Raw genomic sequence first — 14,738 nt, 5'->3', positions numbered from 1 at the left:
GGCGCTGCTGTTGTGTTTACATCAGTTTCTTGGCAATCGCGGTGGGACAGGGGAGCGGAGAGTTTCACTCTGCAGTGTATCCAACGGCTTTTAAAAGTTTCAGTTTGGATGTTATGCATAGCTTAATCTCTTTCCGCTTTATAAAGAACGCCGTAAGTTATGTGGTTGTAGTAAATCATTCTTGCAGTAATGCAGATGTATTGTGAATAGTGATATATGAATGGAAATTACCAATTTAAGAACAACACAGTACAATTGACAATTCAGTGAGCTTCTACCGTGTATTAAGCTGATTGTATAAAAATTGATTACGTTTTATTCGATGCCATTATAAAACAGGAGCAACCTGTAAAACGCTGCTCGCTAGCTTGTTCGCAAGTTAATATGGAGGGTGTATTCTTGTTGTAGTAGTTTTTTTGCTTGTTACTTAAGATGTTCTGCAAGTAACTTCAATAACTTTTGAAACTGATTGTCTTAACTTGAGCCAGGGGCGGATCCAGACTGAATGTTTGGGGGGGGGGTCGTTCGAAGTCAAATCAAGGTAAGAGTGTATTGCAAATAAAAGTAAAACAACTTTAGAAAAGGAGAAGTTCTAGAACAGAAATGGCCATCTGCGATTTCGAAGGTGGATATTTTTTTTTTTTTTAGCAAGAACGCCAATGTAAGTAATTTCTTGCAATTTAATGCTTTATTTGACTTCTGCAACGTAAAACAAAAAAAAAAGTACGGCCTACCTATTTTAGGTTTTATTTTACATTTATAATACAAAGGTGAAAATTCTTAGGTTTTATTTTTAAAATAAAAAATACCCTATCCTGGTGGGGGGGCAATCGTCCCGATCACCCCGCCCCCTTGATCTGCCCCTGACTTGAGCATATGCGTGAAGTTGTTTATTACGAACAGGACAAAAAGAACTGTGATAGATTGATTACAAGTAATCCGGTTAGAAACACTGCTGCTTGCATTTTAGTTCCAAAATCGGCCGCCCGCACTCCTTCGCTGGTCAGGTAATACATATATAGAAGGCTGTGATACGGCCCATAAGAGCCGAACCCTAACCGATGAGCCTATTGATCACTTTCATTTAATAGTAGTATATAGTAAATATATTTATATGGTAGTAGTGGAATATATTTACTCTATGGAGTAGATCTGTAAGTACTAAATTTTATTTCTATTTGCTTTTTTATAAAATTATTTATTATGTAGGAAGAAATCACCTTTGTGAGGGAAATCTTTTGCTTCCAAATGGAAACTTTGGACTATGATCTGGTATCACTGCCAACTGTAGTGGAATGACAGCATGGCAGCCACCAGTACGATGGACGATTTGCCGGAAAAAGTTCTTCAGTATTTATCGGAACATAATGATGTTGATACTCTTGACCTGGCAAATCACCTAAAAGTAAACCATCAGAAAATAATTGGAGCCGTAAAAAGCTTGCAGGCCTTGGGAAATGTAAGTTCAGTGATATGTCGCTTTCGATGGTACACGTTGTGTATGTTGCCACATATTGTAAACATCAATTCTAAATCATTTCTCAATATGTTACATTTGTAAATCTGAAAAGACTACTTGGATTGAATTAGGTTAATTCTTTCGGCCTATTTACTATGTTACATTGATCAAAACATGTTTGATTTTGTTTCGTTAAAAAGTATTACAATGCAGCAAGGATTGCATCAGCACCTGTTAAATTCGTAATGTTGATGGTTTCATTTAGCTTTTGCAAATATTTCTATTCATGCAGTATAAGAATATGGTTGCCTTTTATGAAATTGCTAATCAATATTCTTGCTGTAGCAGATGCTCTAAGGCGCTTAAGATTATTTTGTTGACGCATGCCTGAATAATTGTGTACAGATATTGGAGTTAAGTTCGTCAGGTGGCCTCCCAAAACTTAAGGCGATACAGAAATTATTCGAAATTGATGCATCAATCAGACGAAGAGCGTAATAAGGATCATCATTGTACGATGACGAATTATGGAAAATAACGAAGTTTAGAGCTATATGAGGGTCCGTGGTGAAGACATCGTATGTGAACTGACAGTGGAGCATAAATGTGTCATTGTTTCTAACCCAATAACTTAGGAAGTGTGATGCTAAAGTAGAATGAGACTTGCCGATTGATCTTAGCAATAGTGCCCCACAATTTTCACCCCTTCATGACTCGGTCCTGTTTTAGGGAGTCATAAATTTGTAAAATCTATGGAAGAAGTATGTGAATTGGTTTCACTACAGAATTATGTAAGTAATCAAAGTATATAGAGATCATACTTGTATGTATATTAAAACAAGAGTACGAAGTGCAGTGTGTGATTCTTAAGGAGGTTATGAAGTGAAGTGCTGTGGGTCTTTTTGCCGCAGAATAGGTCCTACATGTCAAGGGTTGCAAACATCAAGATTTGTCATTTGTCAGTAAATTTACTGTCAGTACTTAGAGTTTCTGAGTGCGTTTAGTACAAGGGTCCAGAAGCACGTAAAAAACACAAAATTTACAGGAGAAATGAACGATGCAAGTAGTTAGGCGTAACATAACATAACCATATCTAACTTCAACTGACCTAAGCTAACCTGAACTAACCTAATATTAGTAGAAATAAGCGAAATTCTATATTTTTTTGGAAAATTATGCGGGACCCCTACACTAATATAACATTAACTAAACTATCCGAATGTGGACAGAAATTATCAAATTGTAACATTTTTTAGAGAAAAAGAGCTGGACCCCTTCTGCTAAACATAGGCCAGTTTCCCAAGGCAGGAGTTGCATTCCGTGGTGTAGGTATATTTTAGAAAGACTTTATTTTTTGCTAGTAAATACTGTTTCAAGGCATACAAGATAGAAATTAGTCTAAAGGGCGAAAACCATCATGTTCTAGGTGGGCTTTATAATGCACGAATGATATCTAACCGAGTGAGTGCAGGACTAAAGCCGGTGGACCTGCGCGAAGGTGCATCTATATGGAACAGGCGCGTCAGGGCCGGTCGGTATGTGCATAATGGTTGTCGCTATAAAGGCGCTATGTTCGGTCAGTTGCTTTCGTAATACGTTCATTGCCATGCTATATAGAGTGTTTTCCCACCATACATGTTTATGCGTATTTCCACTGTTGCTGAGGCCCCTGCTCCCTAAAGACACACTGCTGTGTGGGCTCTTCTCCTCCGCTCGTGCTTTTTTTATTTTAGTAGTCATCTAACAGAAATTAATTCATGTGTATGCCAACCTATATCCTCCCTCACAGTGATAACGTAAGGAAACAAGTTTATAGTTCCATTGGAACATTGTTTTAGTTATTTCTGAACATGACAAAGTTTACAAGACGACAATTGAAAGGTACTATTTTTGCACAGTAATACAATATACATCCATAAGTAATTAGTGAAGAATAAACAAGCAGGTAGTTAGCAAATATTTGAAAAGTAAACTTACAACTGAAGTAGGGAAGAACAGGAGTAATCGTGAGTATTTCACATTACCATAAGTCTTTAGATAAATAACATTTAAAACAGCTTTATGTTGCTCTGATCACGGGTACATCAACAAAATCTTAGCCAAACGATTTGTCATGTGAAGAACACGTACCAAGCAAGAATTGGGTTATTAGCCTTGGCTAGTAGGGTGGAGTAACTTAGCTTAGTACGCTGCTGTAGATTAGTAAGGTAGGGTGAGTTAGGTTATCAGAATAGAGCAGGCTAGGCTAGGTTAGTTTATGTTGGTGCTTGTTTCCATTACGTTTCCTTTACAAGACTTTAATGTGGGTTTCGCACTGATACGTGCTCTTTTACACTTGGAATGGTTTCACACCAGTGACGCTATACTTGTAAACATAAAATGCAGCTTTTGTACACTGTGCAGAAACACTCTACCGGCAGAGAATAATATCTAATACAGCCCTTTTGCTTATGCACACACTTATTTTAACCATTTTTAGCAGTTATATGAGTTTCAGACTAGTAACCTACTTAAAATACGCAGTTAGTATACGCTACAGCTTTACCGTCTGCATAAGTAAACTTGTTAAATATCATTCTTCCTTTATGAATTAGCAAATTTTAAATTAAATTTTATGAAAACTAGTGTACATTTTCTGAATCTGCGCCTTGTTATCACTTCGTGACGCAGCAACTGCGGTAAGCTATATTATTGTCAATCATTCACAGAACAGAATAAGCAATCTTTTATTACATTATATCTGGTTAAACAATGAAGAAGCTATGCGTTCAGTGGACGGAATGGTATTCCCCTCTCCCCGAGCACGGTAACGTTTATTTAAATTGTAGTACATGAGATGTCGACCCAAATTTCGCAATGTTAGGGTTTCAAATTTGTAGCGTCAGGTGAAGAGGAAAGTAATTTGTACAGTGAATCGCCTTTATACTGTATCCGTATAGATTTACTTTGTGCATTCATAAGAATGAGCTAGTAATGGTGTTTCTTGTTAAAAGTAAATGGCTAGTGCCATTTAAAAAAAGTTGTATCAGTGTAGGGATCTAACATTCGTTACCTTATTTTAATTTCAGAATAAAAACTTTCCACCTCTGTAAGGAATATTGCTATATGTATTTACCGTACCAGAAATTACTACTGACATAACAGAAACCAAGCTTACTGAAAAGAGGGGTCTCACTCTATGGTACTCGCGCGCCTTACCTCTCCATATGTTCTGTTATAAGTTAGTCTTATTTCTGGTGCTCCCCCTCTTTCTAGCTCTATACCTCTTGGTGGTTTGTTAGGTTTCATCGTGGCAACACACCTTGTAGAACGACAAGCTTAAGGTAGTGGGTGATTTTGTCAGGAAAACATTAGTCATCATATGTTGACCCTAAATAATAATTTGAACGTTTTCTGATACATGGAAACCAACTAAATGTAAGGGAAACGAACTATACGCTCTTCAGATTAAATATATGTGGCTAATATGACTGTACTCATGAATTATTCATCTGTGCCAGGGCGCAGATGTTAAAGCGATAGTAGGAGGGCATGCGTAAGTTCGTGGGTGGCTTTTTTTCTTCCTACCAGAAAATAAAATAGTTTTACCCATAATTGTTTGCCCTGTCAGTTTTGACACCATCTTCTTATATATAAAAGAGAACGTACAAAATCCTTTGTTCCCTCATCACGCTAATACGGCTGAACCAATTTCTTTCATTTTTGGGGGGTTATTAGGATTTGGACCCTAGATGGTTTTTATCATATCACTTTAATTTTTAATTACCAGTGTCTTGAGATAATTGACCATTCAAGTGTCCATAACGTACAAATCCTTTGTTATTAGTTCATCATAGGTAAAAATAAACGTATTTATATGCAACCCGCATGACCGTGTCACTCGGCGGGTTAACATAAATGACAGGCGATATACAGCGGAAAATAGCTTGAATCTTCTGTTTAAAATTTTTTAATTGATTTGCTTATTTTTACAGACACTTTTACAATATGCCAGCACCGGGATGACCGCAGCGAAGCGGGGCGGGTTAACATAAATGACAGGCGATATAATGTTAACATTTAATGCAATCTTCTATGGTTTTTATCATATCACTTGAAAGCGAAAAAGTAAAAATTATCTAAGTAACAACGTTTATTGCGTTCCGGGGTGACCGCAGCGAAGCGGGGTGAACGCTGCTAGTATTTTAATAAAGGTGTAAAGTATATATGGAAATTCCTCCTCCTCATGTAATACTAACTTACAAGATACATATGGAACAAAGGAAGTGCTGATGCGCATAATGGCAGCATGACTTAGTGAAATGAAAAAAAAATGCTGTAGTATAGTATGTCGTCCAGATAACAGATTCATTTTTCGTGTAGTTGACATGAAAGCCATAGCTAGAGATAACCTTTAGAAATTAAATAAAAGAAAAACATCCATTCGTAGGGTGATATGGCTATAATATAATATTCAGGGAGCCTTCGCGAATGTGTTTGGCGCCCTAATCCTCTGTGCCGCGGGCAAGGTTGAAGAACACGGACCCGCATTGAGTTGTAATTAGCCTGGCTATCAACCCGCCTTCACTCGCTATCGCTTGGTCGGCATTACTATGTGAATTAAATATTGAGCTTCGATAAAGAAATCAACCTGGCTACTAACCCACCTTAACTTATGCGTGCTGGGCCAGCATTCTTGAAACTTCCCGTGCTACGTTGTTGGGAGATTTTTAATTCTTAGATTGTGTACCTTGTGTGTCAGTCGCTCAGTGATTATGCCTACAGCACAATGAATTAAAAGTGAAGTATTTAAATATTTTTAAGTGTTATATTTGGCTTTCGTAAGGTAAATCTGCACGACTCAATATATTTTTGCTTTTACAAGTGTAGCTTTAGTGCTAGGATGTTAAAAGGGGATATACAGCTGTCTGACCCCGCCTTCTTTCCTGTTTCACTATGTATGTTTTATTATAATGTGATTCTGTTTATAAGCCTCAAGTTGTAAAACTAACCTTTCTTTGGCTTCTGCTTCTACCTCCCGAGTTATGCAAATTCGGTGGAACAACAACTAATGAAAGGGCACAAACCAACAGTGTGATCACTCGAATCCTGATTTCCTTGGAGGAAGTTACGCAAATTTGTCCATGGACGTGACGTTAGTTTACGTTAGGTTAGTTTGATACCTTTCATATGCTTCATTGGATAATCGTGTTCGGAATCTAACGAAGTATATCTGTACATTTTCTTGCATCGAATATTTCAGAATCTTCTCAATTACATATATACATATAGATTACTATTGCTACAATGTTTGGATTAAGCATGACGTATTTCCACCATTTCTTTCAGCACTGTTTGTTTCCAGTGGATTCCAAGGATATGAATTTCATATGAAACTTATAATGTATGTTATGTTATGTTTTGCATTGGCTTGAAAATTTTTGAGTGAAAAAAGAGAGTTGCAATTGTTATGTTAGTTTGCGGAAGAAAGAAATTTTAAAGAGCAAATGGGTGAAAGATACGGGAGTAAGGGTACTTATTTACTTGAAAATAAACTGAAAAACATAACGGTTTCTTCTTTCCGTATCTAGCAGATATACGGTTCGAACCGATGTGAATTTTGGAACCTTACACATAGGTTGACAGCGGAAGTGAGAAATTTGACTCATCCATTGGAAGACGGTAAAGACTGCTACGGAACTGTATCAGACTAAGGATTGAATTAGCAAAGCCTTTAATTTCAGCTGTAAGTGGAATTATGTCAAACGAAGTCATACATTGCGTTCTGGTTTAATCACCTAATCATTTCCGGTCCCTGGTCGAACCCCAGTTCATTTTATTTTGTGTTGTACATTTCTGTCCGTTGATTGCCTCGGAAATTTTCAGCTTCTCATTATCCTCATTCGACAAATTATTTTATAATTATTCATCACGTGGCTTCTTTTGGCTTAACATGATATAAACGAAGGACGTTAAATAGAAGATTTGATTTCAAAAGTGTGTCAGTTTTTAAATATAAAACAAGAAAGTGTAGTGTTCGTTATGAAGCCATTTTATGTTAGGAGCATTACTAGGGGAGATAGGGGGGAGGATGCCTGCCAAGACACATATATTTTGAAGGTATCGTCTTGGCATTCAGCTTGTTGCTTTTGTATTTTATCTTTTAGACACAGTTGTCACAAAATACTCCGTACTAAAACTTTCAAGTGTAAATTTGAGAATATTTTCCTCCGTGTATTATATTTCAGATTTTAGACTTTGTTGAAGTTAGATAGAACTTTTGTGGAAACAGCTTTCCTTTTCTATTATATCATCATTTAATGATAGACTAATGCACGTTTCTACTTGTTATTTACGCAGCTACTATCACTTTGACTGCTGTGTTTTGCCTAATTCAATTTATAAGTTTCGTAGGATAATATGATACGAGCCACACGAAGTAATAAATTATTGACGTGTGCCACTATGTTTGGAATTAGAAAGATTGTAATTTCGTGCACGATGTAAATAATGTTTCAAGTGTGTAAGAATTTGTTTCACTAGAACAACACTATAACTAAACCTCCGTGTTCTTTCTAGAAAATCAGGAGTGTAAACAGATGTTAATATAGCACATTCCTGATTATACCCTGATTAAATAAATAAACTAATGTCACTTGTGTGGATTTTGTCCAGCTTTTAAGTACTGACTCACTCATACGTGGACGAAAAATAATGGTGAAATATGAGTGAAGTACTGCGGAAGTTGGCAAATATCCTAAAATTAATAGTTTGAAAAGTAGTTGATTTACAAGGTATTTCAGAAAGAATCCTCCGATTTCGCAAGTCTTTTTTGGTATGCACACTCCTAAAGCGTGGAATAAAGTTTGAAGTGCAAGTAGAAATACATTGTTTTCATATATCTTCCACAAATGTTCAATGTACCTTCCACTGTACGCATGGCATACATCTAGGCGGCAGTCAAACTTGTTCCATACTTGCGTGAACATGTCTGGTGTTACATCTCCGCCTGTTGTTGTTTTGCGGCATTGCAGTTCGCACATAATTGTTGGATGGAAAGGCGTACAGACAGGGTTTTTCACAAACCATTAAGCCAGAAACACACGCTGGGTTGTGAAGGAAGGAGTTAGCAGCACCAGGGAGACTACTACCTGCAGTGAGGTGAAATACCTTGACCAACAACTTGTAACTGACGCCAAGGAAAACTTTGAACTTTGAAGTTTATTTTCCAGTTTGCCGCAAGGTTCTATCTTGAGTTGAATTTCAGTTTAACTTCCCTTTCAGCAGCGATGCTATGTGAGATGTGAACCTACTGATTAACGTGGAATCCGAACTACATGAGCTCCCGCCGGGAATCGAACCCGGGTCAGGTTCTATCTTGATTCAAGTAAACGACACAACCTTGTGAAATGAGGTAATCCTTCTAGAAACACAGCGTATTATATAAAACTCAAACTAGTTAATACTTCTGTGCCTTTTTGGTTTATATCTTTATATTCTATAATGAACATAAAATTGTTTTCCATCAAATGTTGTTGCACATGCTGTGTGCAGCAGTAAGTTCTGTTCTTGTGGGTTATGTCCAAAACATTATTGACCAAAAATCACAGAAGGTGTATTGCAACGGGATTATAGTGTTGCCGGAAGAATAGCAGAAGGTCATCGAACAAAATGGTCCATATATGATTTCATAATGTTATTTTTCAGTTACAATAAATGTATTTTGAATTTTGATCTCCAAAGGCATAATGCTTTTTAGACAACCTGATACGTAAATGTAATAAAGCACGTAGGTCTTGAATATATAAAATATTCAATTAATTTTTAATTGTATGCTCTGTATGTGAAATACTAGTGTAAATACGATGAACCAACTTTGGACTGTTCTTTGTTTAGTTGAAATTCCTCAGTTGATATGTTGAGAAATTTCCGACAATGATATTAAGGAAGGTAATAACTTACTGATTTATTTTTAAATAAACCATTTTCTCCCAACGTTATTCGTGACAAGGTCATTACTTCAAATGAAAATTAATCTTGTCTACATGTTGTTTATAGAATATATATATATATATATATATATATATCGGCACACTTTCGTAGGTTTGGTCACGGATTAGGAATAAAATTTAAAGATTTGAATGGGTCAAAATTTCATCCATCTTTTTTTGAATATTGTCAGCTTAATATAACAAAATTATCAGTAGAGTGAAAGAATTATAACTACCTGGTGCAGTAATAAATACGAAGTAGCTATCGAAATGTTACAGTTCATTAAGAACAGTATAGAGTGTAACATTTTGATATTATAGCAGTAGCAAGGCCGACGTGACTGAGTGGTAGAGCGTTCACCTCAGATGCATGGTGTCCTTGATTCGATGCCAGCTCGCGCCAAGTGAACTTTGTGGTTGACAAACACCGTGTGTGGGGGTTTTCTGGGGGTTCTCTTGTTTACACCCGCTTTCTTTATTCCACCGTTTCATTCATTTCTCATTGTCAGTCTCCTTTAACCTAGCTGGCATAACTATGGAACGTAAAACTTAAAGAATCGCAGTAGCTTCTATATTCATCAGACACAAGAATATGCCTCTGTCTCTTGTTTGATGAAGGAATTCTTAGTCTCGAAACGTTACATTATGTACTGCTTTTTCTTAACTCTTTCTCCCTTATTGAGGACGATATCTATAATACGTATAACATGTTCACGAGGTATAATATTCCCTTTCAATGCAAAAGACTCGGGTCTGATTCCTGGCGGGAGCTCATGTATTTTGGATCTCACGTTAAGTTGTAAATCCACATCTCATATAACTTCACTGCTGAACGGGACGCTAAACTCAAATCGAATCCAATCAAGTCCTCGTTAAGCTGTAAGTCCAAGTCTTATACAGCCTCAGTGATAAAAGGGATGCTAATTTTCAACCAACTAACCAACAAGGTAAAATATTGGTTTAACAGATAAACTAGCTCTTTGGAAGCTTCAGTTTCAGATTAACTTTTAGGCATCCATTTTAAAAGAGTTGAACAAAAGTTCGGCTGAACAAGGTGCATGAGTTCAACCGAACTTATCCAATAGAAATCAAACTTGTTTTGGTAGTAGACGTTGACCTGCTATTTACGCCAATAAAATGTTGCATTGCCTTTGTCTCTCTGGTAATGGGCCACTGAGACCGGCATAGTGGCAGAGCTTGATCTGCAATTCAGCATGAGAAATATTATGAGAAGTCAGAAGTCAGATGCCTAAATCAATTTCCTTGGACATAATAGAAAGTAATATATGTTCTTTAAATATTAATTAAAGATCAGTCTTTAAAAAAAAGTAAAAATCAATTGAAGGACCTCTGTTTACGACTGTACGTATTTCACTTGTAAACAACACCACTGATTACTATGTCTTCCACCCTATATATCCTGCTGTTCGCCGGCTATTCCATCTCACGTACTTGCCTAATTATGTCAATTTGCTAGTAGGTGTCTTAATTGATTTGCTACAGCATTGTTATATATATGAAACAAGATGAAGTGCGGAAACCGTCTGGCACACTTTTCTTCACTAATCGTTATGATTGTTTTTACAGTGTCAATATGTATGTCCCAGCGAGATCATTTCATAAGCCGCTACTATCTCATCCTCAATCGCTACATTGAGAATCAATACCCGGAACTCATATATTTGTTGGTCCGTAAGTAACATGAAATAAAACGTAAATCGTCTTGACCATTTGCATATACTAACAAACTATCGCAAAACCTAAATAGATGAATGCTTCTTAACTGTCAGTCTCAGAGGGTAATTGATATTAGTGATAGGCATTTTATGATCAACTTATGCATTAACTAGTTACTCTTTTTAAGTTAGATTTGTGCGAAAAAAAAAAATGGCGTACAGACTCTGATCTGGTTATTGGATTCAGACCTGAAATTTCAGGCCATAACCCAGGGTTGGCTGGTTTAAATCATATGGACTTCATGGTGACGTTTCCACATATCAAACCATCCGCATTACGTTTATCTACTTTTCACCTTTTAATCAAGAGGTCCCGTGTTCAATTCTCGGTCGAACCACAACCCATCTTTCAAATGTAAACCAAGTAGCGATTCGAGGTGTCTCTTTAAGCGAAAGTCTTCTCCATGATAACGTTGGTATTTCATAAGGATTTTAAGCCTAAACATACGAAATGAAACCAAATTATATATTTGTACTTGAATGAATGCCTGTTGTTTTATATAGAAGCCAAGGTTGCTTAAACATATTGATAGAAATTGACCAAATTTATCAATTGCCTACGTAGCTTCCAACATCAGCTTGGATTTGACTTTATTGATTTAATTTTATTGAATGATATCTACATACCAAATTTGTAATTTAATACCCCAGTTTTAGCGTAGTGATCTGACGTTGACCTTAAAATTTTACACACAAATAAATTTAAATAACAGTATTTTCCCAATGGCTAAGGCGGGAGTTTCCCCGATTTATATATAATTCTGTATAATGTTTTTACTTATGTAACTGTTTACCTTTTTGTCCTTCTGAAATGACTCTTGACAATTATATTAACAAGTAAGCCTATGTAAAGATCAGTACAACGTATTTTTATCAAGAGTCCTTCGTGAGCGAGTCGGCAATCACATTTGTGACCAATTAGCCATGGTTTCGTGTCCAAATGGACAATTTCTCTTGGATGTAAGCCGAGAATCGGTTTGGATTCCGCTTTAAGCTTATGTGACCCCTTCCAGCATAACCTTGTTGTTGCATAATAACACCAAGGCGAAACAAACTAATTTCTGTCCATATCTAATATAAATACGTAGAGTAAATTATTTAAACCAAAAAAAAAAAAAAAACTTTTTTTTTTGTTTTTTTTTTTTAATAAAAACCATGGTTTTTGCCAACCCTGCCATAATCATAATCATGCAAGTAGAGTGTATTCGTTGATTTTCATACTTGGAGCGGCCAAGAATGAGTGCAATAATGGTTCTTGAAATGATTTTTTGGGATTTAAACATTGGCACGGTCTCGTTTGTCATATCATTTAGTTTTTTGCTTGTTTATTTTTTTTTAACTCATTGCAATCTTCAATGTGTTTAACAAAGACGTGTTTGTATCATTCTACCTATCCAAATTAGCATGTACCTAGGATTTGTTCTGGTTCTCCCGCTTTATTCCACTTTCTTCATTCCATCATTTCGTTCATTATCACCTTACTCAAAGCATAATCGTGGGACGTTAAACTTAAATAAAAGATTATTGATGTACCGTGTAAGTATGAACCCTTTTCATTGATAATAATAACTAGGAAGGTGCTCAAAAACCAAAGTTTGCGCTAGGCTTTATTCAAAAAAAATTTGCTATATTCACTGTTAAAAAAAAAAAAAAAAAAAAAAAAAAAAAAAAAAAAAAAAAAAAAAAACGCTTCGTAGAAGTTACACAAGGACCCACGAACATTCACAAAGCGGTGCATATCTGTAGTAATGGTGTTGCCTTCTGTGGGAGAAGCGATTTTTCGGTGATTGGTGGTACTTGAATTTTTCTTTTATTTAAAACCTATGCTTGTGCGATTGGTTGAAATCAGTTGAACCGCTTAGATGATGATCCACAGATGAAATGCTTTTTAATAGGATAAACTAATAATTCAAGTTAAAGTTGTTGTTTGTATATTGCTCACTGTTGGCAATGTATTCACATTATCACTTTTTGGTACTAATTTCTATTTTGTTCTATTTATAGGTGATCAAAGCAGAGGAACGAAGTAGGCAGCAGTGGGAGCCGACATTTGAGGGCAGAGAAGTGGCGAGAAGAGGAAGTTATGAAGCACTGGTTTTCCATGCGGTGCCTGAAAATGGAATTAGTCATGTAGATCTTATGGTACGTATGTTGTATTGTCAGTTTCCAGTGCATTGTATATTTTTGTAAGCTGTATATAATGTTCTATGTAAGCTGGTAGGCAATCAAGTCGCATTACTATTACCTTCCCAAAAGAGAAGTATAAGATATTAGTACGGTTAAGAAGGAACTTTTTTTGAAATGTATAATATTGCTTAAAATCATTGAAATTTCTTGGACTGTCAACATTACTGAACAGGGATACTGCAGGAAAATTCAATACCAGTATTGACATTTCAGACTTAGTCGCTATCTAACATCGGGCTCCACGTTAATCAGTAGGTCCACGTCTTATATAGCCTCGCTGCTGAACGGGACGTTAAACTCAAAATCAACTCAACTCGCTATTTAACAACTTTCAAAGTTGGTGAGCGAAAATTCTCGAGTCTAGGGTAAAAAAAAAAAAAAAAAAAACTACATGTAAAGTATTTTTTTCGCATACTATATAATATTACTAGTTCTATACTGTTATTCCCTTGGTTCGATCCCAGCTTGCGCCAAGTGAGCTTTGTGGTGAACAAATATCGTGTGCGTGGGTTTTCTAGGGATTCTTCCGTTTCCCCCACTTTTCTTCATTCCACAATTTTCGTTCATTTTTCATCGTCACTGTCTCCTTTAGCGTAGCCGGTATAACCGTGAGACGTAAAAGAATGAGATTTCATTTCATTTCTACGCTGTTATTGTATTAAATTATTTCAAATGTACTAAGTGTCAGTAGTTAATAAACAACAGAACGTCTAAAATAGTGGGACAGTAAGAATCTGAAAAATAGAGCATCAAAACACAAGAACGGTTGTGTCATTGGTAGTTTAATTGGTAAACTAACAGGCAAGCGAGAGACAGATTAGAAGGCCTGCCAAAGCGTTTTTTTATTATTATTATTATTTTATTTTTTTTTTACAAATAGGAATTGTGTGTAGGAAAGTTGTTTGTCCGTACGAAGATAAATGTTAATTCTTGAGAAAGAAATGTTATACTTTATTCTTCTTGGACCTTGGATTGTCAACACCGTAAGATAGGTAACTGTGAGACATGCATAATCGTACATTACACTTCTTGTTGTTTAGTTATCGTTGAACATTGCGTGTTTTGCGATTAAGAGCATATTATAATAGCAATGACAGTTGATAATTTTGACGGCATATGAATTCAGCACGACATAAACTAATTCAATCAGCCATGCAGTAATCACATAGATACGCAATTTTGAGAAAATTGGGCTAACTCTAAGGTAAATTTTTCCCAAGACAACCACGCACTGCCCATACACAAAAGAATATTGAAACTCTCTGAATCGAGCGAAACCCGTAACATCTCTTGGTATATCTATGGTTACATTGGTTAAATATGCAACAAATATTGATGCAGAATTTAAAAAGTTCTATCCTTACAAGTTGCAGATAGTCCAGCATC

General features: G+C 36.1%; 1 protein-coding gene across 2 annotated transcripts in view; it reads left to right on the top strand.

The window, feature by feature from the left end:
- The first annotated feature begins 1,018 nt into the window (after positions 1–1,018).
- LOC145687960 (phenylalanine--tRNA ligase alpha subunit-like) overlaps positions 1,019–14,738 on the top strand; it is a 74,609-nt gene continuing 60,889 nt past the window's right edge. Inside the window, exons 1-2 of one of the 2 annotated variants that reach the window (XM_081761567.1) lie at positions 1,019–1,154; positions 13,170–13,307. In XM_081761567.1, the coding sequence (XP_081617693.1) occupies positions 13,305–13,307 (3 nt within the window). In that variant the 5' untranslated portion in view covers positions 1,019–1,154; positions 13,170–13,304. Of the gene's footprint in view, positions 1,155–1,274; positions 1,460–13,169; positions 13,308–14,738 lie in introns of those variants that run through there. The other variant, XM_081761566.1, reaches the window with a different exon arrangement.

This window comes from Thermobia domestica, chromosome 6 (assembly GCF_964235325.1).
Source record: "Thermobia domestica chromosome 6, izTheDome1.hap1.1, whole genome shotgun sequence".
Lineage (NCBI taxonomy): Eukaryota > Metazoa > Arthropoda > Insecta > Zygentoma > Lepismatidae > Thermobia > Thermobia domestica.
The sequence above is the reverse complement of the archived record's forward strand: the minus strand, read 5'-3'. Positions and strand labels throughout refer to the sequence as shown.